This window comes from Corticium candelabrum, chromosome 1 (genome assembly GCF_963422355.1).
Source record: "Corticium candelabrum chromosome 1, ooCorCand1.1, whole genome shotgun sequence".
In the NCBI taxonomy this organism is placed as follows: domain Eukaryota; kingdom Metazoa; phylum Porifera; class Homoscleromorpha; order Homosclerophorida; family Plakinidae; genus Corticium; species Corticium candelabrum.
The window spans coordinates 11843495-11870199 of record NC_085085.1 but is presented as its reverse complement, the minus strand read 5'-3'; the positions used below and the strand labels follow the sequence as shown (position 1 = coordinate 11870199).

At 41.3% G+C, this 26705-nt stretch overlaps 4 protein-coding genes across 4 annotated transcripts; 2 read left to right on the top strand and 2 right to left on the bottom strand.

The window, feature by feature from the left end:
- Positions 1-9: 9 nt before the first annotated feature.
- Positions 10-1840, bottom strand: LOC134184706 (uncharacterized). The gene is made up of 8 exons (XM_062652454.1): positions 1594-1840; positions 1443-1535; positions 1192-1372; positions 813-886; positions 614-735; positions 438-550; positions 232-380; positions 10-94 (listed from the first exon to the last, which is right to left on the bottom strand). Exons 1-8 carry the CDS (start codon positions 1786-1788, stop codon positions 44-46), a joined length of 978 nt encoding a protein of 325 aa, XP_062508438.1. The 5' UTR covers positions 1789-1840; the 3' UTR covers positions 10-43.
- Positions 1841-2778: 938 nt separating this feature from the next.
- LOC134194361 (phospholipid scramblase 1-like) lies at positions 2779-6563 on the top strand. Its single transcript, XM_062663292.1, has 7 exons — positions 2779-3028; positions 3095-3172; positions 3228-3420; positions 3510-3624; positions 6010-6115; positions 6188-6246; positions 6306-6563. The coding sequence occupies exons 1-7, from the start codon at positions 2866-2868 to the stop codon at positions 6345-6347; spliced, it is 756 nt and encodes a 251-aa protein (XP_062519276.1). The 5' UTR covers positions 2779-2865; the 3' UTR covers positions 6348-6563.
- A 996-nt stretch (positions 6564-7559) lies between these two features.
- On the top strand, positions 7560-15352 carry LOC134181834 (probable tRNA (uracil-O(2)-)-methyltransferase). The gene is made up of 13 exons (XM_062649105.1): positions 7560-7894; positions 8767-8887; positions 8941-9187; positions 10947-11015; positions 11079-11186; positions 11251-11322; positions 11379-11485; positions 11546-11606; positions 12141-12263; positions 12322-12418; positions 12525-12719; positions 14712-14828; positions 14893-15352. Exons 1-13 carry the CDS (start codon positions 7570-7572, stop codon positions 15096-15098), a joined length of 1848 nt encoding a protein of 615 aa, XP_062505089.1. The 5' UTR covers positions 7560-7569; the 3' UTR covers positions 15099-15352.
- A 1089-nt stretch (positions 15353-16441) lies between these two features.
- On the bottom strand, positions 16442-26465 carry LOC134186782 (plasma membrane calcium-transporting ATPase 3-like). The gene is made up of 8 exons (XM_062654838.1): positions 25857-26465; positions 22020-22943; positions 21828-21962; positions 19876-20142; positions 19722-19808; positions 17831-18211; positions 17149-17769; positions 16442-17090 (listed from the first exon to the last, which is right to left on the bottom strand). Exons 1-8 carry the CDS (start codon positions 26361-26363, stop codon positions 16554-16556), a joined length of 3459 nt encoding a protein of 1152 aa, XP_062510822.1. The 5' UTR covers positions 26364-26465; the 3' UTR covers positions 16442-16553.
- Between the last annotated feature and the right edge of the window lie 240 nt (positions 26466-26705).

Here is a 26705-nt window from a genome sequence, read left to right as displayed (position 1 = left end):
TTCCAGTTTCTGGCAGTGTGTTGGCTTGCTGCTTCGTGATGCTCTATTTCTCTGCATTTCTTTTGAGATGATGCAGTCGGGCAGACACAAGGCACTGTTGAAAAGAAAAGCAACCAAAATACTGATGTTATAGCTCATATGATTATATAGATAACTTCAATGAAGTATGGCAGTTGTATTTGATCATATTGTGTGAAATTAATGATGCTGTCACATGTGTCATTGGCCTACCTTTGAGGCAAAAGTGATGATATTTATAACCAACAGGAGGCTAGAGACAGCTAGCATAACAGCAACAGGGTGGCTGGAAACGTGGAAAATCTCAGCAAGGCTTTCTGCAACAGCGTAGGCTACAGGATGCTTGCACTTGTCTCCGAGTTCTATAATTTGGTAGAATTACTATGTTTGTTGAAGTCTCATGATCAACGTTTACTTACTGTTGTGCATACTCCATTGTCTGGAATAGAGTATCTCATTTGTCTGTAAACAGTGTCGTTTGATTATGAGGGAACAGTTGTGGTCAGCCAGGTAACGAGAGCTTGTCACGTTGCTTCAAAGCAGTAGTCAATATACTCGAGTCTAGTCAATGGCTGGATAGACACGTGATTGTTACCATGTATCTACTTCTAGATCAATGTTGTATTGGAGGTCATCACTTGCTAAGAGCCACACAATTTCGTGGAAATTGTGCTGGGGATTCGACGAGCAATTGAAATCTGTCTCAATGATGCTTTCCTACGAAAATGACCAAGAATCACAACGGCACAAGCATGTTTGTATTGGAAGAGTGATTTTTCACGTGTTTCACGTACGTGCTTGTGGTTGCTGAAGTGTACTTTGATCAGTTCGTCGTCTCTTTGTACACTCACATACACCTTTCGTTCTTCTGAAGCAGTAGGACACTAGTTTATGTTTTGTTACAGTGTAAACTACTTAAACTTATTGCTTTTTAAAAAGTTATTTATCTAGTTGTTTATGATTATCTTAATGTGTCATTGTGTTTTAAATTTATGGATAACTAAACATATTAACATACATAATTATTATTTAAGTTTATATACTACTGATCTATCTATTTATTTTTAGGTGTTTCTATCTGCATTATTGCTTTAGCTAATTATTGTGCACATGTTTGTTTAGCTTGTTTGTTTGTTTGTTTGTTTGTTATATTTGATGATCAATGACACTCACTGTCTGTGCAAGATTGGAGGAAGGAGCCGTATTCTGCCTTCAGAAGTACAAAGCAAGGCCTAGACCTGCGCTCTCCCGGCTGTGCGACGACACGGTAGAAACACCGGTGTCTAACTTTTCCCTCTTGATTTCGTTCACTAATCGGAAGTCGAACGTGAAAAGTGACTGTCGATCTGTGCCCCTAGAAGTGCATGACGAAAAGAAGTGGAACTCAGAGTCTAGATTGTGTAGTAGGAGATACATGAAGAGACCGGCTGTATGTGGACGTATTTGGATGATCGTTGCAATTGTGTGGATCTATTTCCCCAACGGCAATTCAAATAGACTCCAAATCTTCCTAGTCCCTGTCATGGTGCATGAGAACTAGGGTTTAGATGTGTACTACTGATGCTAGAAAAATACCTGTCCCGAGTTTTCCACGTCGATGAGAACATTTCCGAGATATTCTTTGTACTCGCCGTCGATCACATCAAACTTCCATGACTGACACACGTTGGATCCGATTTCGGGTAGTCTCTCTGCTGTCGCACATTGTGAAACTATTGTTACCAGTAGACTCACGAGGAGTGCGACGTAGGCCGTGATTTGGAATTTCATTAGAAAGCGTATTGTACGAGTCGCCACTAGTACTAGTGTCAGCAATACAGTTTAGTCTGAATTGCTATGGCAACTGTCTAGCGTCATATCCTGAGGACACACATGACGTCAGAATTAGAGGCGAGACGTGAATTCCGAGGTCGACTCAGAAGAATGACAGACGTAGAAACTGCTACCACTGACATGAAATACAGTGTAATTTACTGCATTAATACTGTAGTGTTAATTAGTATTGGTTTCCTGTTATTTAGCTGTCTATCAGGGCCGGATTCAGGAATTTTTAAAGAGAGGGTTGACCTGGTAGCAGTTATTTATAGCATTACTAATTTTCTCTTTTCTAATGAAATTATATGAAATTATTGAACCACGTCTATTGAAAAAAGGGGGTTGAACCCCTGAACCCCCTAAATCCCATCTGGATCCGGGCCTGCTAGATATATAATCTAGCCTCGTATGCAAATGTGTGCTCCCTCAACAGGTTCCTACGCCTAAGTAGGATACCGTTTTGCTTGCTTGGTACATAGGACTGGTGAGGACTGTCTCTTGCGCCTTACGCGGTGAGGTAACGCGCGCGACTATACGTTGGAGTTATATGACCGGAAACAAAGTTAACTTCGTTTCTGGTCATGTGACTCCTACGCATAGTCGTGCGCATTACTCTACACGTATGCGAAATTGGCCTAGCGTCGAGGCTAGCGATTTTTGGTGCCATAGATAAACTAATTCGTTTAATTGATTACTTGCTTGAATACTTACTTGAGTATTGAAGTTGAGCCAAGCAAGTGGCAACGTTCAGGCTTTGATCAAGCTATGTATTAAGTAACATTTATTTTTTCATAATAGAGTTTGCGGCAGTCTACGAACTTTGTGAATACTAAAATTAATTTTATTGATTTGTCTTTTCCTCTCCGCCCTGTCACCCGCCTTCTCCCGCACGTGCAAAGAGGTCTGGCACCGAGGCTACCGTATATCCGGGAGCGTAAAATCGAATAGGTAATTTACATGTCTTCATATCAACACAGGAATCCGATCATCTTTCTTCGAGCACGCTCTACAACTGCGTACAAGTAAAACACCATGGCCGAAGCAGCTCCCATCATTCAGCAGCCAACAGCAGCCGCATCTGCATCTAGTACGGTCATGGTTGATCTCGGCGCGAGCTCAGGTGCCCCACCCGGTCTGGAGTACCTTGCACAAGTCGACCAACTTCTCATCCAGCAGCTGTTAGAAGTACTTGAAAGTTAGCCTCGCGTGCTAAAAGTGTAGCCCTGGTTAATCTTAATATGATAATGTTCATTAATTGCAGTTCTTACTGGTTTTGAGACTGAGAATAAGTATGTTATCAAGAACTCGATGGGACAGCAAGTTTACTTTGCTGCAGAGAGTATGTTAAATAGCTACAAAGTCCAGAGTTGTATCTATAGCTCGTTGTGATCTAGAGAGCGACTGTTTGGAGCGTCAGTGTTGTGGTCCTGCGAGGGCGTTTTCCATGTCGATCGTCGACAACTACTCACGAGAAGTCATTCACTTGGAACGGCCCTTCCGCTGTGGACACTGTTGCTGTCCTTGCCATTTGAACGTGATTGAGGTGCAAGCGCCACCCGGGAATGTGATTGGCTACGTACACGAGAGGTGCGACCGTGCCCTGTTACTCACCCAGTTGCATGACCCCACACTGCGCTGGTCACGTACGCGATTGTTTCGAATTTGTTGTTTTGTAGGTGGACTTGCTGCTTGCCCGAGTTTTATGTGACCGACGCAACGGAAACAACAGAGTTGTTTCAAATCCATGGTCCTTGCTGGACTTGCAAGTGCTACCAGGATGTGGAATTTTTCGTAAGTCTTGAGTCACTAACTAGAGTGTTGACGTTCACTGAAGCCTTTGGCTGGTGCCACACTGTCTGGCCAACCCGGGCCGCGTTTCTTTCACCTAATCCAGCTAATCCAGACTAGATGGATTACATGTATGAGCTTTGCGTGCATTTCTTTCATCTCCTGGGAGGTGCTGGATTAGCTAGTCCAGCCCATACGTGGATTAGAGGGATTAGATGAGCTTTGCGCATGCTCAGTTGTTGATTGCACGCAGAAAAATGGCCGGTCAATTTAGCAGAGAAGCCATTCTCAACATAAGCAATTAGTCAGAACTCTGACAAGTCGAGTCTCTTTTCCACACGCATATCCATCTTGGCTAGGGAAACTCAGTGCACATGCTCATCTCACCCAAGACGTTTCTTTGCTTCGCTCTGTCTCTCATCCGTCTACCTAATCCGACTGATCTGGATTAGCAATCTATATAATCTGGATTAGCTGGATTAGGTAAAAGAAACGTGCCCTTGATGTCTTGATGCCAGCACCTCCGAAATTAGCCATAGCACGTGCACACTCCGTACTTAAGCGCTGTCTACACTAGACCAGAATGGATCGCGATCGGATTGGGACAGCGAGCATCCACACTGCACTTTGAAAATGGTACCTCTGCCTCATTTTCGATATCAAGTGACTGATGACCGATGTGTACGTGTGGCTTCTTTGCTTGTGGAAAGCGTTGATACAGCGATGTAAGGTGAGCGAGAACAAAGATGAATGAGGAGTGTTAGATGTTCTGACTACACGCGTAGTGTACATGGAGGTATTGCCCACTATTTCTAATTGGATTCAACCGATTGTGATCGAAACCACCTTACGATTTGAATTGGATTTATCGCGATCCAGTTGCAAGTGTGGACAGCTTTGCCGTTGGATCACGATCCAGTTGCCAGTGTGGACAGGTCTGTAGTATACTAGGAGCATACTGATTCTCGGGTTCAGGTTGGTTGGTACGTATCTGTAGAAGACAAACATATGCAAGGTTCATTAACGTTGCTAATTAGGTGAAATGACAGGAATAGGAGTTTAGGATGGGGTTACTTGTTAGCTGTTATAATAACCATGCATAAATTACAAGCCCCTTCACTCTCTCTGTCTAGAAGAACTAAATTTTCAAGTTTGAAAGGTTTCACCACTCAGGCTATGTTGCCAAATACCTTCACACACACACACACACACACACACACACACACACACACACACACACACACACACACACACACACATTGCGAGCTAGAGCCTTCGCATGCGAAATTGCAATTCACATGTAATTCGCATGCGAAACCTTCTAGAGTGTTACGGAATTCATGCGAACGCATCATCTTCGCATGCGGAACTCATGCATAACGCATTGCGAGCTAGTCTCTGCATGCGAAATCGGCCAATTCGCATGCGTAAACGACATTTGCAAGGGACTCGCATGCGAATCTCATGCGATCACATGAAGATTTTCTATAGGGTCAAGCCCACACGTACTCGTGCTGCGTGAAGCCAGCAGTCTTGTCATCTCCAGTCAAGGACCAGGTACTCATTTATAGTCCTGAGGCAAGAGAGGCATTTGCATGTGAGTTTCTTGCCTAAGAAAAGTATGCCTGTGCCCATTCCGTACTTGAACTTGATTATGACCCAAGGTCCAGTCAGACATACAGAAGTAGTGTCATCATTTAAAAGATTGACAGAATAGTGTGTGTTGATCGAGGCATATTTGTTGAATCGCACGGTAAAGGAAGAGTGTTTCAAGGCTAGGCACAGAGTGGAATATAAGCCAAATTTTTGGTCGGACATCACACTCTAGCAAAAGGTTGACCTGACATTTTAAATTTGAGGCAGTCATTTCTATTTCACAATCTTTGTAATTATCGACATCAACATTTAGTTCAATGTCTTTATTTGTTGCATCATATTCACTACTGTATGTATTTGCTATCAAAATATAAACTGTTACAGTATTACACTATTGTCATCTATTCACTCATGCATCTGGGGATTATCAACTCTATAATTAGATTTTGCCCGCTGCTTCTGCCAGTTGTCTGTACTTTGGGCCACTCATTGATTCCCTGCCATCCAAGCAATAACTATTACACATTGACCAATCATGTAGGTTACATGTATGTCTGATCAAAGCCAAATTGTAGTCGGTCATGAACACCAGTTGGTCCAATGACCGACTGTTATATTCCACTGTGAGGTGATTTATTGCAGTAGATGTAGTTGTCTAGTGCATGACTTGTATTTTTATGCACAGTGCGATTGTGAGTTGCTAAACGGACTCGACTGATGGACAGATAGACAGACATACACAATGGCAAAGATGTACGTACTAGGTATTCAAATTCTGTCCCTATCTGATAGATACAGGATAGTGCTAAAGGAGGAGCGCAGGTGGGCACTTTGATTAGTCAGTGGAGTGGATGTGCAAAAGAGTGTATCTCTGATGCTGGAAACTTCAGTGTTTCTTGTAAGTGCAGAGTAGCTACGCATGTTTGTTATTGCAGACGTTATGGTTGACAATGTGCTTGATTTCATGCAGTTCCGATAGACATGACTTGGCAAAATAAGGCTTTGCTGCTGTCATCTGCTTTCTTGGTGGTAAGTCTACAACAAATTGTTTGCAGTTAGACGATCATCTGTCAATATATTTATTTTAGGATTTCATGTTCTACGAACAGAGCAACAACAACAATAGTTGAGAATCTGAAGATGTCTTTGTTGCATAAGGATTGAGACGTTGATGGAAGACGTGAACTTTGGGTGTGGTCAATCTTCTATATGTTACGCATGCATGCTACGTTGGATTTGTCTTTGCGGATCATGTTTTTATGCTGGCGCATTTACTTGCTATTATATGTGCTTTATTGTACTTAGATAAATGGTGGAGAATGCAGCAGTTATTGTGGTATTGTCAACAGCCGTCTTAGCAACAAATGCCAACTCAGGCAGGCAGAAACCGAAATGAAAAATTATGTACAGTAGGCGATGTTCCTTGTGCCACACAGCAAATGCCCTATATTATGTATGTGATCACGTACCTGACCTAGGCTCAAAGGTCCAGCCAGTCATTTCACTCCGTGTGAGGGGGAAATCTAAACTTAGGGGGAAGTGACAGAATGAACCCTTGAGCCTATTATCCTGACGGATGTTGAGCTTGGGATGGAAGTGGTATTTCAAATATTGGTCTGGTGTTTGCAGGACCTGGAGGACCAGCTCTTCTGTTTCTGCTACAGGGCAGCAAGCTAACACGTTGTTTGCCTCCAACACCCTAGCTTTCACTCTGCATGACGTTGCAATTGGAGAGAATCTCATTGTGGTACCTGTAGTTAGTCACTATTTCAGACATTAAACGTTAGTGTATCCATTGAAGATGGCTGAAACACTGCCTTCTGAGTTTGTGAATCTTTAAATTTTCTAGCCAGAACCTTTTTTGGGCTTGCGCGAGTGTCATGTGGGAACCAAGTCTGGTTACGGCCCAATAATTATAAGCTTTCTGTGGGCAGGGCTATATATATATGCCGCGGGATGAGACGGCGACTTCCAGACCTCTCTAGCCCTGTTCGCAAATTTAGACCTGCCTGCGCATGATAACGCTGCATTACGCGTATCTATATATATATACTGTATGAAAAATTGGGCTCACTGTCTTTCATGCTCAGACATACTCTAGCGCTGCTTGCATTCATGCTAATCGTATACATGTTTCTATTCTAGTAGACTTGTAATAAATTGTGGTCTTTGAACACGCCTAGACTTCTTCCAGTAACTCTGTAGTGGTACACTTTCATTGATCGTTCAGATTAGCGTTTACATCAATTCAAATAAAATTCAAGTAAATGAAAACACTAAATTAACTGAAGTTTTTAGAGAGAGAAAACTCTGTAACAGCCGGGAGTTCAGTCACGTGACCAGCATGCGCCAATGTTGGTTTTGTTGAAACCTTGGCGTGAAGTAGCGTCCGTGAATGTCTCTAGAGATGATGAATTGACGTTTTGCGAGTCTATAAATGTTTGGATAACTCGTCCCAATGTTGTCAATAAAAGATTGACTCATGCTACAGTGACAGCGCGAATTCAGTGTGAAGAAGAAATGCAAGTCAACCACGTGCTCAAATGTTTACAGGAAAGAACAGACTGTGCGTCATCCGAAAACGAAGGAAGTTCTAAATATTTGCTGACTATCAGGAGGCTTGTTCCGAAAGAAATTACGGAGGACACCGAAGAGCTAGTAGAAGTGATTGTGGAAGGTGCTGTATTGATTATACAAGAAATGCAGCGAACACTTTAAATTCTTTTTTTGGTAACAACAACAACATTTACTCAGAGATCTGCAACTTCCACATCTTTTGAATTGTGCAAATTTGCATATTAATTTAGAGACTTATAAAATTACCGTTGCTTTCCAAACGAAGAAAGTTTGTGTAGCAACCCTTGCTTTTGAAGTTCTTGAACTGACATGATTTAAAGTACAGAAGATACGACTTTGAAATTGAACTAGGGTTGAGTAGTGGTGAAGGATATGCATGATGACCTAGAATAGTTCAGGTAGTTTCGTGCAAAGTTAAATTGCTGGATATTCTAGTCACTGTATATACACAGTGGCTAGACCTTTTGATTTAATGCTTGTCAGACGTTTCAATCTACAAGTACAGAAATGTACTTTGTATTGAACTAAAATTGATTTAATGTATTTGTCTAGAAACATTGTTATAGCAACAATAGTCAGTGCTAGAGATAATGATGCTTGTCCTTTGCAAATTCCAGCATTTCTGGAATAGATTTGGTGAAATTTAATTGATGACGTAATTATTGGTTGGAAACATCCTCGTGAGAATCCAGAATGTTATGAATCGATGAATCAATTTTAAATTAGAAGTTGGTTTACACTTGTAAATCACGAATGAAACACATTGAACTTGGTTGTGATGTTTCTCGTGTAGAACATAATCTATACTTTGGATTTGGTTATGGCAGAGATGCTGTTGGACTTTTGATTGGGTCTAAGGGATACTGTTATTACTAAAGACAGGAGAAAGCACAATGTGTTAGTAGTGTTTTCACGTGTGTGTAGTGCATTGTGTACTTTGTATTAATTTTATTCAAGAAGTATTGTTATTAGATCGAGAAAGCAAGAGCTACACATTTATACCCGTCTCAAACTCTGCAAGTGATGTGAAGTTGTTGCAACTATCAGCTTACAAAATCACTTTGAAGTTAACAGCAAACAGTGACAAAGCTTGGTCATAACTACAGTCAGTTGATTAATATTTTTATAACAGTTCTTTTTATTTAGTTTGCAGCTGTTGTTGCCGGTGACTGACTTGCCTCGCATTTCTGATAAGAAACTTTGTCCTTCTGTAAAATGGCTTACTGAAGAGTTGCTGCCCAAGTTGGCTAGTTGGATGGGAGCAAGGTCAAAGGAACTGGGAGCTTCAAAGAGCCAGTGGAGACCTCCGTTGCCTAATTCATTAATCAACGAGGACCAATATGGAAGACTATATAGACATTTAAAAGGGAAGTACGGGAGAAGAATAGCACAGGTATGCGGGACATGTGTATATACTATAGTACGTCACTTGCGTATGACTAGATACACAAACACATATTAGAAAACTGATTTGGAAGTGATCAGTACATTATAGAGGGTTTGTAGGTTATTCCAATAATAAGTCCCACCAACATAGTTGGATGGAGGTTGTGTTTTTGCTGTTGTCTGTTTGTCTGTTTGTCTGCTTGTTTATCTGTTTCTCTGTCTGTTTGTCAGTTTGTTAACAGGATATCTTGGAAAGTTATGGATTGATTACAATCAATCAAACATTGTGGGGAAAGTTGATGACAGGGCAAGGATGAATCCATGAACTCCATGTAGATCGGGAATTATTTTTGAATTTTAGAAGTATAAATCGCCATTCCAACAGTTTATTTTTTTAGTTTAGCTTGGTTTGGCATTGTAAATTTAATCATAGACATGTTATGAAAGTGTTGAGGACATTATTCACTACAGGTTATTTGACATGTAATACACATGACTGATGCTGATAGAAAACTGTTTGTTGTGACGAGATATGCTTATCTGAGTGAGATTCTATGTATGGCAGAGTTTGCTGCACTGGACAGTTTTAAAACTGAGGCATGCATGTGCTAGGATTACAGTGGTGTGTTAGTAAAAAGACAGACGGATGGATGCCTAATTGGAATGCACAGCATGCACTCATTAGCGTGCCAGGCAATGTGATGATATCTTTGTTGTAGATGGTATTACCATTAGGATTGGTATATTCTGGTGAAATGGGTCTTGTGGTGGCTGGTTTATGACAAAGAATGAATGCTCTTGGTTTTTGTTTGAAATTCTGAATTTGGCAGTGCACAATCGCATTACAGTTTTGAAGTTAACTGTTTGCTTGTCTGTATGTTTACTGGTGTGCCTGTTGGATTGTTCGTCTTTGTTTCTATGTAGCACAGTTTGTTTAATTTGTTGATTTAAAAGATAAATGACAAAATCTACAGTACAATCTTGATTATTCAGACACTTCGATAATCCAGACAATTTATTTCCACCAGAAAGGCATGTGTCTTTACGTGTTTCCCACGTGACGTCATTCCAACATGGAAACCTGTGAACCTACTTCAAATTGGAACCATTGACTTTGTACATCTAGTTACATTTACATGTATGTAAACGTGTTGAGTCATTGTTGACCTAATATTCTGCATATTAATCAATGGAACATTTTGTTAATTATGTACTTGACTGTCAATGTATGACTAAGCCTCATGGAAGTCACTACGCCATCATTTCTTTATCCGAACTTTCGATTATCAGGACAATTTGGCTTTTACCGAAAAAGTCCGGATAATTGGGGGTTGTACTGTATTACAAGTAGAAATAAACACAGACTTCTAGCAACAACAGTAATTAGTTTAATCATTGTCATATCATCAAATGGGGTGCTGTGTCCCCTTAGCTAATAGGGATTTCAGCTGAAGGGCCTCCTTCATGCAACTTTGACTTTGAAAGACCAGTAGTTTGTTGGTCAGCAATAAAAATAGGATTTTAAGACTTAACATGTGTACTATGGACTGCGACTGCATGTAACTGGGTTACTTAAATACAGATGCCCAGAGCTCAACTTGTTAAATTTAATAGTTTATTAATATTAACGTGCCCCTTTTAAGACAATGCTGGGGGAAACCCTGATCAGCTAGTGTTATGGAAAAATGAATTTTTAATTAAACGAAATGAAAAACTTATTTGACATTATTTAGTAAACTGTTTGTGTACATATTGCATTGTTATAGATATGGCCAGAAGTTACAGATCCAGGAAAGTTTGTGTACGAAGATGTTGCCATTGCGACTTATCTTCTGGTTGGAATGACTGTGTTTATCAAGTATCCCAAGTCATTAATGTGTCTTTCTTATGTTATGCAGATTTTGTGGGAAAGTGAGAGGGAGAGTTTACAATTGACTAGCAAGCAATCCTTTGTTGATCTCGGCTGTGGTAATGGATTACTTGTCCACATATTGTCACAGGAAGGAGTAAGTTACTGCATTATCAAACAGTTAGGAGTTAATTTTTTATACGAAATTGACTATACTCTAGCATCCAGGATATGGAATAGACTTGAAGCGACGAAAAATATGGGAAATGTATGAGCCCAATACAGTACTGAAGGTGAGTTATGCCGTCATGTTGGTGGTGACAAATTTAATAGGGAAATACTGGTGCAGGAAACACCTATTATACCAACAGAGCATCAGGCGTTTGCAGGTATTGACTGGGTGATTGGAAATCACTCGGACGAGTTGACACCATGGATTCCCCTTCTTGCAGCAAGGCATTACTGTACTCAGTGAATTTCGAATTGCTTAGTGTAAGAACTGGTTGTGTTTTGTAGGTCATCTTACAAAACACGTTACTTTGTATTGCCATGCTGCTTTCACGATTTCAATCAAAAGGTAAAAAATCATTGTTATTATTTATTTATCATTTCTTGTAGTTTTAAGTGTTTCTAACAGTATAGCAGTTTGTTTTTGAGTTTGTAAGCAGGTAAAAGTATAATTTGGATTGCATAATTATAAATTACACTTACACAAAGCTATACACAGTAGGTATGATTTACTCTGTTACTAAGTACCATATATTTTTAAGTGACTTTACTTATCAGGGGTATGAAGCAACTGATGACCAGTCTCGACTAGCACACACCAAAGGGTGGGGTGATGTAGCGCACGTTATTAGGTATGCGTACGAAATACTGTAATGAGCAAAAATGTATTAATTATTTAATCAGCTATACCCTTGAAACAGATGTTGGAGCCATTGAGCATCTGGTGAAAGTGTACTTTTTTCAAAAAGCGGTCCAGCCATAGCCAGACTGGTTGGACTAGACGCTATGCCCATGCATATAGTAGCAAAAAGCTTACAGCTGAATGTTGTTGACGTACACTGACACAGCAGTGGAATTTTGGAACAGTGATTGTGGTGTACAGTTTTCCAGGCAAAGTGCAGACGTCCCTCAGTATCAGTGCTACCTTGAGTTTGTTGAAATGGTTGGCCAACGCTGTGGCTTTAATGTTCAACATGATCGTTTGAGGATACCTTCAACAAAGAATGTGCGTAAAACCCTTTAGATATTTAGGTCTAGTGCTTTGCTTATTAGTCTCATTTTAGATTTGTCTCATCGGGCAGTCAAGAACGTATCCTGTGGAGAGAGAGGAAGAAGTAGAGAAAGCACGCGAACAGCTGATTGAAGAACGATGTGGCTTGGGTATGTCATATTGATACAATTCAATTGGGGCAACAAACAACAAATTTTTCTTTTTGGTTACTGTTGTGGGTTTCTAAATTGTTTGACGTATATGATGCCAAGGAAGGTACTGGATTTGTTCCTCGGCCTGCACTTCAAGCTGTCAGGAACTGCACAAAGTTAAATAGAGATGTGGCTGTTGACATTGTGAAAACTCTAGCCACGACGCTGTTACAACAAAGTGACAAGTTGGGACATCAATGCAACTCAACCAGTGCAGCCGTGTCACAATGCAGTTCTACTGCCGAGTGGAGACGAGGAGGTAAGGCTAAGTCATGATTGGTGTGTTTAGCAAAGTTAAATTTTTTTGATTCACTCTAGTATGGCCTGGGCCGGCATTCATTCTAATGAATCAATGCTGGACATAAGTATAGTAGTATATGTTTGCAAATTTTAATTTTGTGACAGCTTCTTTAAAGATCACAAATTGCGAAAGTGAAAAACCGCAATACATTTTAATTTTGTGGTACATCATGATTTACAGAAAATAGTGGAGAATGAGATTTTTAAAATATGGGGTACACTCGAACCTCCCTGATCCAGCCACTGCCCAAATCCCAGAAATGTCCGGAAGATAGAAAGTGATAACTCGCGGCTGAGCCATATATCCCAGACTATTTTAATGTAAGAAGTCTGGTACTCCAGTTCTACATACAGTATGCGTGTACAGTGCACACTTGTACTACACTATAATATATAGGTACTTTGTACAACAGTTATGTACTCATCTAGGCGAAATTGCAACGATCGAAACTTGAATTGTACTTCTTTGTATGAAGAGCAAACCTGCTGCGGCAATAACAAATATTAAACTAGGATTTAGATGTAAAAAATCTGCACAACTTTAGCTTACTTTGTCTGCTACAATAGACTGAGGAAATGTGCGTGTTTATACAGGGAGTTTCTTCTCTCCAAGTGCCCAGATATAGCCCAGAGCCATATGGCTTTGCAGTGCCTACCCTTGGAGTCCCAAGGCCTCGTACGCGCTGGTAAAAGGTGCCGGTCTAGGGAGGTGCCCGGATCTTGGAGGTCCGGATTAGGGAGGTTTGAGTGTATATCATATGACTGTGAAATGTGACGTGTTGTGATAGTCTCAACGAGTGCCTGTAATTGCCAGCCACTCGAACTGTGGAGATCACGAACAGAATGAGTCAATCTGTCAGTTCCTTTCTTGAATGTTGTTCAGTTGCACGACTGTTATGACACTTTATTAATTCTGGCTCTCGGTGTGAACTCTTAAATACAAAGTAGGCTTTTCTTAGTCATTGGTTTCTGAAATAACAGATTTTGACTCTACAAACTTGAGTTTGTAATTCTTTGAACTGAGTTCGTACAGACGACCAAATACGTACCCCATGGCCACTTACTTACGGCCAAAACAGTCATACCTCATTATCCAACACCCAATAATCTGACACCCTCACTTTCTAACAAAAGTACACGTGAAACCAATTTACATTGCCACTTTGTATTAAACGTTACCAATAATTCGACAGTCACATTAGTCTGACAGAAACCAGAGGGACAAATGTGGTCGGAATCACAATGCCTGACTGTACTTGAATAACCAAAGTATCAATAAAGTTTGATGGTATTTTGGTCTCTCTAGTTTCTTTGTGCTTTATTTTGCTTGCTAATCAGGGGTGTAGGAAAGGGACCGGTAGGATCATGGCCTGACCAGTTTTGGAAAAACGGACTCGCGAGCAGGCGAGTAGCGTAACTTTTGGTTTAGGTATATAGACGATTAAACATATTATTTATTGATTGATTGATTTGGGGTATCTTTAGTATTTGAAGAACATCCATGTCTCAGAAAAGATTTAATAATCTAATGCTGCTTCACGTACACAAAGACTTCCTAAATATGGATCTTGAAGTGATTCACAACCAGTTTGTGGCAGAGTCAGAACATGACTAAAAATATTGGGGACCTATAAGTAGGTTAATCAGAACAATTGATGTGTGCAGTACTGTGTCAAATGTTTTGGTCACAACATTAGTGAATGCTGGTAGAGTTTTGGTCACATTTAATGACTACACCCTTTAGCTGGTTAAATCACGCTTTTTAGCGTGCGTTATTCCTGACCACTTCTAATGTGTTTGCTATGCCCCTGAAAATCAGTAAGAAGAGGTTCAGTGACTAGTAAACTAAAAATGTGTTACTCAATGTTTGTGTACATTGACTTAGTCAGACAACAGAATGGTGACTGGCATTATTTTAATGACTCACAGCTACCATGTGTCGTTCTGTTAGGCCAGTTGTCTGTGACAGAGGCCGCGACTCTCTTTGAGCCTAAGACATTGGCTCATCTCAAACACGAGTACGGTGGCTTGAAAACTTTGCTAAGGAACTATCCCCAAGTGTTTCAAGGTTAGTGACTGTTGAATATAGATCATCGTGAATGAGGACGATGACCCTGTTGTTGCATTGTAAGTTACTAAGGGCGTCGTGTGTCTTCGAAATTGGGCAATTGACGAGCCGGTGAGACGCAGGAAACAGCTTAGGAAGGGAGACAGAAACAGGAAATGTTTCAAAGTCCAGTTGTGTTGGTTTCACGAGAATCATCCAGACGGCTGTCCAAGGAAATCATCCGACTGCTCGTATGCTCACGGTAATAGTGACTTGTCAGTTTCAAATTGAATTGTTTGTAAATTATGTTGGCCTCAAACAATTGTTTGAGGGTTACACCTCACTCCAAATGATCAGTTGTTGTTTGAACTCCAGCAAGTAATGACAACTGGTAATGAATTAGGTGAAGTTAACAGACTTATGTGAGACTATTAATTGCACCTGTGATGTTTATTTCAATAGGTGTACATAATTGGGTTTATTTTTATTTCTTGTATGAAAGTGCACTGGTCATTAATTAATAAATTGTTTATCTCTTGAACATAAACAAGTGGGATTATTGATTATGGTCTTGGCGATCTCTTCAGTACTACTGTACAAATGCATCTCTTCAGTGCTACAGTAGTACACAGATGAGGACTGAATAAAACGTGGGACACTTGAGTATTTTTGACTTGGAGTGTTAAGTGATATTTTCGTTTGACTCTTTCTGTTGCTCGTGAAGTAAATGCTACATTTCAGGAAAACTTCGGTATTATATTAGTAAACCATTACCTCCTTTTCTGAACATAGCAATAATTCCCGGTATTTATTGTAAACGCGTTCTAATTGAAGCAAACTGTAGCATTTAATTCAGCATCACTGATTGTGATCAAGCTCTTACTTATCTAGAGTCCTGAATTGTTCTCTAATTCGAAGGTGAGTGTCCAGGGTCAGTGCTTGATCGTTCTCACTCATGTCATGCACTGAAGCATTGTGCGTCCTAATTAATAGAGAGGATGCGAAGGTGCTGATTCAGATCATAATCCTTTTTGGCTACTGGCAACTGAGGATGCTTTTACTCAGCCGTCACAGGGTCTGCATTGCTTTGCATGTGATTTCACATGACTGTAGATGAATACTGCAGTTTGGATGTGATTTGTTTCTGTTTTCATGATGTGCTTTGCAATTTCTCTTCTGTCTAATGTTTGAAGCTAGAGAAATGTTAATTACTTTAGTAGCCTCAGTCGTAGCACTAATGCACATTGAGGCAAAGCATTATTAGCACATGCTCTGGGTTTTGGAAGGAAACAACCATGAACGTCCAGAATTTGAGGATGAAGTTGAAATCATGGAAAACAAATAATCAGTATACTCGTATTCCTATGGGAATCTGAATTTGTCCCACATTGTTATACCCGGTTTATGAAGTAACCACCAAACAAGCTTGCACGTTTCTATGGGTATCTCATGCTATCTTGTTGATCATTTCAGTATTCCAGATCCATCTCAGATTATATAGACAATATCGAGGAAAGTTAGATCAGCTGCCACTCTGACCATTCACAGCGGAGCCAAGCCGCAGTTCGTCTTGACTAAAGCAGAAGGTTAGTGATCAGTCCAAATGGTTGACATAGTGACTGCATGACGAGACATGACAGAAAGGCGATTCATAATTTATTGCCTCCATTGACTACAGATGCCAATTTCAGAACAGTAACCAATACATGCAGCAAGCTACAACATGTCAACAATACCTATTCCTACTTACAGTTCAGTTTCAGTTTTCACACTGTTGAGCTTTAGTGAAGTCGCAGACGAGCCTATCATGTCGTCGTGAACTCTAATATCAACAAGGGGCTCGCTGGATCGAAAAGAATCATTCGAGGTGCCGCCCACATCTGCACTACTATCACGTGTCCCTTCCTCAAGTGCTTGAGCTTCACGCAGTTTCGTGTGCAATTGAGACGGATACATTAGGTCTGATGATTTCCTCAGGGAACCACTTTTGGGCGTGTGTTGGGACTCGATAGCGGCACGGAATGCATGCACAACACGAATTTGAGCTTGCAACCTCCACAATCCTCTCATCCAGAGGATCTTCGCATCCCTCACTGTGTCGACGTCATCATCGGCAAGATCCTTCGTCTGCTTTCCAAACTGAGGCATGGGATGCTTCGGAACTGTAATGACAACCTGACCCCAAACCAATGACGCCATACCCAGAAACACACACCACAGCCATTGATCTGCAGTCAAAGATTTCGTACTAAAAGCAACGCTGCCGTATTCAACAATCAAAATCTAAAGTATCACGCATTTCACTACATACGATGCAATAATATCAGTACGTAGTACTCACCTGCAATGCCATCGTTCCCATGATTATCACTACGAAGAAACGGTTGTTCATAATGCCCTTGAACACGTTTCTCTCTCCGTGTACCTTCCGGGCATTTATCTCATTGAATATCTGCATCATCACGAACGTGTTAAATACGATCGTAAAGTGTTGTGTCGGCTCTTTGTCGTCGTCGGCTCGATCGATGGCAGAATCGATGTTGAACAGTTCGGCACCAGCAAACACAAGAACAAAGACGACGACCAACTGAAATATGGAGTGCATAGCGATATTCCTGAACATCGTGCGAGATATGAGAGGCTTCGTTCGACCGTACGGCTTTCTAGTGAGGAGCTCTTCGGTCGGTGGTTCGGTGGCGAGAGCCAAGGAGGCGAGTGAGTCCATGATGAGATTGACCCAGAGCATCTGAATGGGAGTCAAGGGCACGTGTTGGATGGTACAAGCCGATATGAAGACGAGAGTGACAGCGACGACGTTGACAGTGAGCTGGAACTGGATGAATTTGGCAATAGAATCGTACACGTTTCTGCCCCACATGACGGCCTTCACGATACTAGCAAAGTTGTCGTCTGTGAGGACGATATCGGAAGCTTCCTTGGCGACGTCGGTTCCGGCGATGCCCTAAAACACAGTACAGGCCAAATGACGAACCGCGCATCCATCAAATGAATGACGTCCATACCATAGCGAAACCGACATCTGCCGCCTTCAGTGCAGGTCCGTCGTTTGTACCGTCGCCAGTCACAGCAACCACTTCTCTGTGCTTGCTTAGCTCGCTCTTGATGATTCCGGTCACGAGTGTGTGCTTATCTTCTGGCGACGATCTCGCCAAAACCCGAAGAGTCGGCCATACAGCGTCCATCCGTTCTTGGTCTACTTCTCCGTCGGCTCCACAGACTCGTTTGTTGAACTCTTTACCGCTCAAGACGGCCAACTCCTTGTTATCAGACGGTAGTAAAATGCCGCACTTGGTCGCGATCGCTTGTGCCGTGTTGATGTTGTCGCCAGTAACCATTCGGACGGTCACGCCTGCATTCTGAACCTTCTCGATCGCTGCAGGAACCTACATCAATCGGGAACTATACGCTGTACAGGTACAGGACTGCGGTTTTGTCTTTCGTATTTACTGCTTCACAGAACACAGATTCTTGGTATGCAACTGAAAGTTCATTTTACAAAAAATACAAAACTGAGACAGTGTGTTGAGAGTTACAACCGTGGACACCCGTGACAAGCATATGTTTTCGAAAGCAGTCAATTAGTATCTTATGAGGCGGTAAGATAACGAAAGTATGGATTAAGGCGGCTTTACAGTAACTTACGCAAGCCGAGCGTCAGCCCAGTGCATCACCAACGTAATGCCATCATCCTACTGTAAATATGTTACCAACTTTTGCCGAGATGCTATGTTCTGACCAGCGTCAAGACGTTGGACTACACCCGAGTTCTATTTGAGTGTCAACGTAACATAAACTGGAAATAGTCTGGTTTCTAACTACCCATTGGCTGTCGCTTTTCACTCACGTGATCCAGTTGTCTAACATGGACAACGAAGATCTCAACAAGTAAAAGCAGGAAATCTTGGTGAGAAGGAATCAGCAAGAGCAGCGGTAGTTGCTTCACATGCACTAAGAACCCACACACTCTTTGCAGCTGATAAGACGTTGCTTGGTTGCACTCAGACATGCTACTGTAAATCAATAAGTTTCAGCGTCTGACTACGTGTTTGCATCAAAGTTTCGAAAGAGATTGTTAGTTCTATCACAGAGAATTTAAGTGTATAATTATTCCAAATTAACATGTCAGGCCTTTGTGCAGTAGAAATGATGTCAGATGGAAATTTTGCTTCACAGTCTTTTAATTAAGTCGGTTTACGTTATACGCTGGGATGATGCTCGGCTTGCGTAGGTTAAGCCTGCTTCACAATATTGACACTGACGCTGACGTTGACACTGACGCTGGAATAGAAATGAATCCTACTCCAGCATCAGCGTCAACATCATAGGATGCCGCCTGCGTCAAGGCGGTGTCTTTGATGTTGACACTCAGCTGAGCGTCAGCAACAACATTGTGAACCAGCCTTTACTGTAAACCAGCCCTAATTTAGAAAGTTTCAGTTTATCAAACTTTACGACATTGCTTTTCTCTCGTTATTGCAATAAGCTAAATATTTGTCAAGTAATATGAAGAGGGTGTAGGAAATATACGAAACGTGTGCAGTGGACGTGACAAACAAACACCTCATTCCGGTCAGTAGATGGAGGCATCTAATGTCTCAGAAATTGAGTTGTGGACGGACAACAGATGTCCAAGAAGAAAATAATCAAATCAGACATTTGACCAGGGGGACGTGCTTATGTAAACAATAAGTCTGGTATGTCTGGCTAAAGTTTCAGAGAAACAGTAAGAGCACTACAAAATGTGACTTATCCATCCTCACATCGACATTGACTTCGGCTTATCCCTCTTGGTTGAAATCACACTTTCAAATGTTTGTACATACAAATTATGTGTCTACTTAAGGGCAATACCAACATGCTTTGATTATTAACAAAATATCTACAGTACCGTACCTCATCTCTCACCGGATCTTCGATTCCCACAATACCGATACAAACCAGGTCGGACGTCACCCAAAGCTCGTCATCCCAAATTTCATCCTACGAAGTATCACACACAATACAACTACAGTAGTATGCTACGCAAATGCCCAACAAAATGCCTTACAGAAGTAATGGCATCAGGAGACACATCCTTGTACGCCAAACAGAGAGTCCTTAGACCTTGTTTTGCCAATGTTTCAACCACTGTTCCCACAATATACCTTCGCTCTACTCTCGACAACGGGTAAAGCTCGTCTTTAGCACCGAGAATATACGAACACATCCCGAGAACAATCTCTGATGCTCCCTTGGTGAAAACACGATATCCCTGTCCATCGGGAAGAGGGATCACGGTCGTCATTGATTTGCGCATGGAATTGAAAGTGAAGACCTATCAACGGTCAATGTTCCACACTTAGTTCGATGCACTATGGTAACAATGCATATCGGGCTATTTATAGTACACATTATTTATTCAGACATCACAAGTTCACAGAGAAACGTTAATAATCACATCAAAGTCTACTAATGGTAATAGCACCCCTGATGGCTGTCGTTATTGTACGACAGACTGTTTCAGTATGATATACACGAACACTGTTAATTCAAAGTGTCACAAAGCTACAACTACGTTGCAGGCCGTAGACCACTGTATACAAACAAAAAATCGTCAGAAAAATTACTACACCTAATTGGTCCTCACCATGCGTGTGTGCACCTGGTCTCTGGTACTCACAGTATTTTTAAAAATTAGCACTAGACAGAAGTAGGCGGCATCCGAGTGTCCTTGTACATGTACATGGTGGCCGAGAACAATCGCCTCGGTACAGCTTCTGGTCTTGTGTTCGTCTCGGTCTCGTTTAATTTAGCTAATTTGTTCACACTTGAGGTTGATTTTGTTCGGCTAATTAGTTCACAGTTGTGCTAGGTAACCTACGCTTCGCTCAGTTAGCACCCACAGTGATGGTTCTTTGAGAAAATCTTATTTTACCAATTCCCGAAAGTTTTGGTGCTAGAACTTGCATATGTAACATCGTTGCTATGAAATCGACCAGACAAAGTTTAATTAGCGTCTTGGTGCAAAAATACAGTAAGTGCAAACCTTGTCTAGTGAATGAGCAAAATGTATACGATTGACCACACAAAACCAAACCAAACTCTTTGATAAGTTAAGAACTTGCCATAGTTCATACTGCTTCAAGGCTAGATCAAGGAACACAAAACTATCATCCTATGCAAAGCATGGCAGATACAATCATGAGTCCTTTCACTCTGTCTAGTAAACCAGAGTGGAATATAACAGTCGGTCATCGGTCAACTGGTGTTCATGACCGACCACAATTTTGCTTTAATCGGACATACCTACATGATGGTCAAGGCGTAATAGTTATTGTATGGATGGTAGAGAATCAATTAGCGACGCAAACGTCTAGGCAGCTCAATCTCTTTTGCTAGAGCACGATGTCCGACCAAAAAGTTTGCCTTATATTCCACTCTGTAAACTATTCTAGCTAGTCAAGATGATGACAATTACACGTTTCAGTTTGTATTCATTTGCTGTGCAGACGCGAAAATGGTACAGTAACACACCGAGGGTCAACATTTATGACAGTGCAGGTATTATGTACTATGGACACACACACAACAGATCTTAGTTGGATAATTGTAAACAAGAAGCAGAACCACTCGCAAAATTTCTAATACAAAGAAATTCATTAGAACTATGGTAAAAATGCCTAAACAATGATTATTAACATCCAGCAAAATAGTACTGTCAAACTCTTTTGTTAGACATATGAAACAACAGTACGCACTGCATCACAAGAATACACTCTGATTAAGTTCTAACTGTCTACATTCGCCATCTCATTACTGATGTGTGAACACTAGGTACAGTAGTGTGTTGGTCACGTGACCATAATACGTGACCAAATAAATGTCCCGTATGTTTAATATGGTGGATGTGAATCAAGCTGCGTAGCTATGGCACACGGAGGGTTGCACTGTAGTGCTTCAACAGCTTTCATTTATATAGCAAACCAACATGATTACATCACTGATATTATGACACGTTACCTTTGTGAATGTTTCCTCGGTGTGTTGTTCTCTGATCTGTTCATAGTCACCACCAAGAGAATTACAAAACTGCAACAATGCACACTCTGTCTTGTTCCCCGCCTGTTTGGGAAACTCACCAGCCTTTTCTGGCTCCTATTCACGACCAGTATTAATACTGTAAACAAACTTGGGCAAAAGCACAAAGGTTACCAGAATACGTGACGAGTATCCACTGTTGATAGCAACACCATCACATAGAACATGCAGAAGATGTTGGCCCAACCCATCTCTCTTGATGTTATTGCCGTGGCTGTTCTTACCCAAGTAGCTCTGCACTACAGTCATCCTGTTGGTTGTTAGAGTTCCCGTCTTGTCGGAACATATTGCGGTCGCATTACCCATCGTCTCACACGCGTGGAGATGCCGCACCAAGTTGTTGTCTAACATCATCTTCTTCACCGAGTACGCGAGAGCAATAGTAACGGCCAATGGCAACCCTTCTGGTATTGCAACAACGAGAACGGTCACTCCGATAATAAATCCTTCCAAGATCTCCACTGCATGGTGGCCCTCCCAGCTCTTGCCATCAACTACGTACGTTGTTATGCAAAACCTCAGAATAATGACAAACATCGACAGCAGTGCAGCTATTGTTCCACAGTATCCAATCTGTACAGCAAGTTTGGTGAGCTTGTTCTGAAGAACTGATTTCTCGTGTGTTACGTCTTCCTGTTCCTTCACTATGGCCACACTTGCTCGCTTCTTTGTTAGCTCATCGAGTTCACCGGCTGACGACGATGAATCTGAGCCCGACGCTTCCTTTTTCAAATCATCCTTCTCAACTCTTCCACCTCCACCCTTGTTGATGAGAGTGAAAATGATTCCTGCCTGAGAATTAATTCCTACGGCACAGACTAATATCTTTCCACTGCCTTCCATCACCCGGGTAGACGACAACATAATAACATCTCGATTTGGACCCTTTCTTATGTAGTCGTTTTCACCTGTCATAGAAGATTCATCAACCCGAACATCATTCCCCTGTATGAGGACGCCGTCTGTTGGCAGTGCATCTCCATACTTGAACGAAATAATATCACCAACCACAATTTCAGTCACAGGTATCCGAACTATCTGCAAGACATTGTAATGATATCAAAATTCAACACACACGTCCAGTCTTGAACAAGTCATGAAGCTAATCTAACAACCACAGTTACGGGTCACGCTAGTTCTGTACTAAAGTAAAACAAATTGTCGAGATTGATCACAATCCTAATAACTATTAATGATCTCTACTTCACACATTATTATTGGTTTAATTAAGCAATTAATTCTTCAAATGTTCCTCATACAAAGCCCATAAGAATTTTTGAAAATATATCATACTGAATAACTATACCATGGTTATGTGACATACAACCAGTCAAGAGCGTGTGGTTTGGTTTGATGGTGTATATAACATATTACACGGCAACTGTGCAATAAGTTACTTCCAGTTAATATCGCACTCTCACTTATATATACACATCATGTGCCCATGGTATAAATTATTTTATCGACAGGCGTGTATCATATGATTAGCCTGCTATATGGCTTTTACCTGCACTCAGAGCAGGCTATTTATAGCCCTTGGCTTTGTCTAGTGATAACCCCACCCCTCGTACTTGTAAAACCTTACAGCACTAATCATATGATAGTCTGACTGGCAACCTGCACATTTCCAAATAACTCTTCAAATAACTTTGTAGTAGTTAGTTTGTACAGTAATTAACTAGCTGTTTCCAAATCTGCTCACACAACCAAACATTACTACTAACCATTTCCACATAAATACTGATTAACAAGGAGATTATCAGAGGTCCTGCTGTCTGCAATCTAATGATATCTACTTCACTGTGTGACAACCACTTATTCTGCCCTCCTCATCATCTCAGTGACACCAACAATGACTAAAGATAAACGGTAGTTTGACTTACTATACAGTCACCACATAGTTTGTACAACACAATGAAGTTGCACACACTTTGTGAATGTCTGTTTTCACTAATTCCAGTACTAATCTTAATGACAGCTGATCCCCATAAGCCATTGATACAGCCAATCATGTAGCCACAGTGTCGCAGCTGGCAGTCTCCACAACTGCCTCCTCCTATACTTTTCATTTGTCTCAGCCATGGACAAGACACGTGCTGCCTCACTGTGATTATTTGTTACTGATAGACAGTCTCGTTAATCCAACAGAAACCAGCCGGACAAATGTGGTCGGAATAATGAGGTCTGACTGTATTACATGGAGTTTACCCTACCATAGTCTAAGTCAAACTTTCTCGCTCTACACCCAAATGATAAAGTGTCAATGGCAAGTACATATTAGGAAAGTGAAAAACGTGCACCTGTCAGGCAGTGCTCCAACTCTGACATACATATATCATTACATGACAGATGGCAGTATGGTGCTGACATATACCACGTGACAAATACAGGTAGACGGTTCAACGCCATGAATAGAGACAAATAGTGTGCCACCAATGCCAAAAAGTCTCCAGACATGATAACAATGAAACCATTCAACGTGTAACATATTGAAAAGCATTCAAGGCTGCCATACACTGTAAGTCACACAGACGACAACTAACGAACAATACACATCAGTGTCTTCCTTCTGATTGACTACCGGTTCCAGTTATTAGAGTTTCCTGTTTGAAATTACCGTAGCCAGTTGGAAAACAACCAAATACAACCGTCGACCTTCCTACTACATGGCACACTCTGATAACCTTTCTCCATTTAAGCAGTTACAAAATCGGATAACACAAGCACTCCACTGTCACTGGAAAGAAGATCCAGCAACTTAAATCATCACATTGATAGTATTGCTGAAAGCCTCCACATTTGATCTTGCTTCTCAGAGCCCATTCAACATGAGCTGCACACATTATTGTCAACATTTCCAGTTATAAGTAATAATAAGTATTTTTGTATTGAATAGTGTCACTCAGCTATGCCTCCCTCTGGTTTCCAATATAGTGTTGACGCTCAGCTGAGCATCAAACTTCGAAGAGATCGTCTCAACTGAGGCGGCATCCTTTGATGTTGACCCTGACGCTGGAGTTGGATTCATTTCCATTTCAGCGTCAACGTCAACGACACATTGTAAACTAGGTTTGGAAAAACTGATTTAAAACATGTAAGTTATTAACATACATGTTTTAAATCATGTATGTTAATAACTTACATATTACATGTTAATATTAAATATTAGCATGTTAATTATTGTTAATAATTAAACATTATTAATAATTAAATATTTAATTATTGTTAATAATTAAATATTACATGTTAATATTGTTAATAATTAACAATATTAGATAAGTGACCCCTACCTCATATGCAGAAAAGTTAAATCAAACTTTGAGTAATTTAGCAATATTGAAATATTCTGTAGTCCGTTCTTTGATACTACACACACACACACACACACACACACACACACACACACACACACACACACACACACACACACACACACACACACACACACACACACACACACACACACACACACACACACACACACACACACACACACACACACACACACACCAGTAAATGTTTCCAATAATCAAAGCACTTAACTAAAATACACTAACTAACCACCACTGTGAACAAACAAAAACTTACAAGCCCAACAGAAAGTCATTGCCTATATCACAAACAAGCCCCACATGCTCACCAGCGATCTCATAAGGTCGGAACGACCACAGACAAACTAAACAACCACAAACGAATCTAACAATTAATTTCAGTCGACAAATTTACTTCCGTTTCAGCAAACAACGCAAGAACAGCATAGCAATCAGATACACACAAGGATGCATGACATCATGCTAGAAATCATATACCCAGCAACGCCAGACTATACGCATCTAACCATTTATGTAATCATGCGACTGCAGTGAAGAATACAATACTACAGAGAGTAAACACACCACAGTAGCTACAAACGCAACAGTCTGCAATACCATCTCAGTCCTAACGTCTTACCTCGCCATTTCGAAGGACTGCAAACTGGTGGTCTTGTTTTATCTGCTTCTGCAGACTCTGAAACTGTAACTCCTTGCTGTAGTCATTGAAGGCGGTGACGAGAACGACGACTATAACGGCCACGAGTATGGCAAATCCGTCAATCCACGCCGTCTCCTTCTTCTTCTCGACGACGAGGCCAAGAATAATCGAAATCGCTGCGGCGACAATCAGTACGATGAGTGTGAAGTCGTGCAAAGCCTCCCACGCCAACTCGAGAAAGCTCTTGGCCTTCTTGGCCGGAATCACATTCGCCCCGTACATGTCGCGTCTGTGTCTCAGATCGGCTTCATCGCCAGACAGACCTTCCGTTGTGTTCGTCTTCAGTCCGCGAGCCAACTCTTGCAAGCCGCCAAACTCGTCGTTGAGATGCTGGATGCCCTCTACACCTCTCTGATTCATCAAGTCCTGAAGTGATTTCATTTCGTACCCGAACCCTTCCGCCCACGACGCCCGCCGCACAGCCATGATTAAAAACGGTTAGCCTTCGCCTCGAGCAGACCGACGTCACCCGTAAACTGAAATAATGAGCTCAGCTTGAGCGTCAACTCACTCACACCCTCGCTCAGAGGCGACTACTGATTGGCTGTCTAATACATGGCAAAGCCCCGTATAATTGGTTCAAATCCCGGATTGTACAGCTGGCAGGTTTTCTTAGTCCGCTTGCTTTCTCTGCTTAACTCGATACGTTTCTTTGCTGCAAAGTACAGTGGACAGAAGCAGTTTTCTCCCTTTTTGCGATCAGTTCGAAAATACTTCTAGCGATTAGCATAATGGAATGCTCTACAAATTGTTCAGAACGCTAAAGTT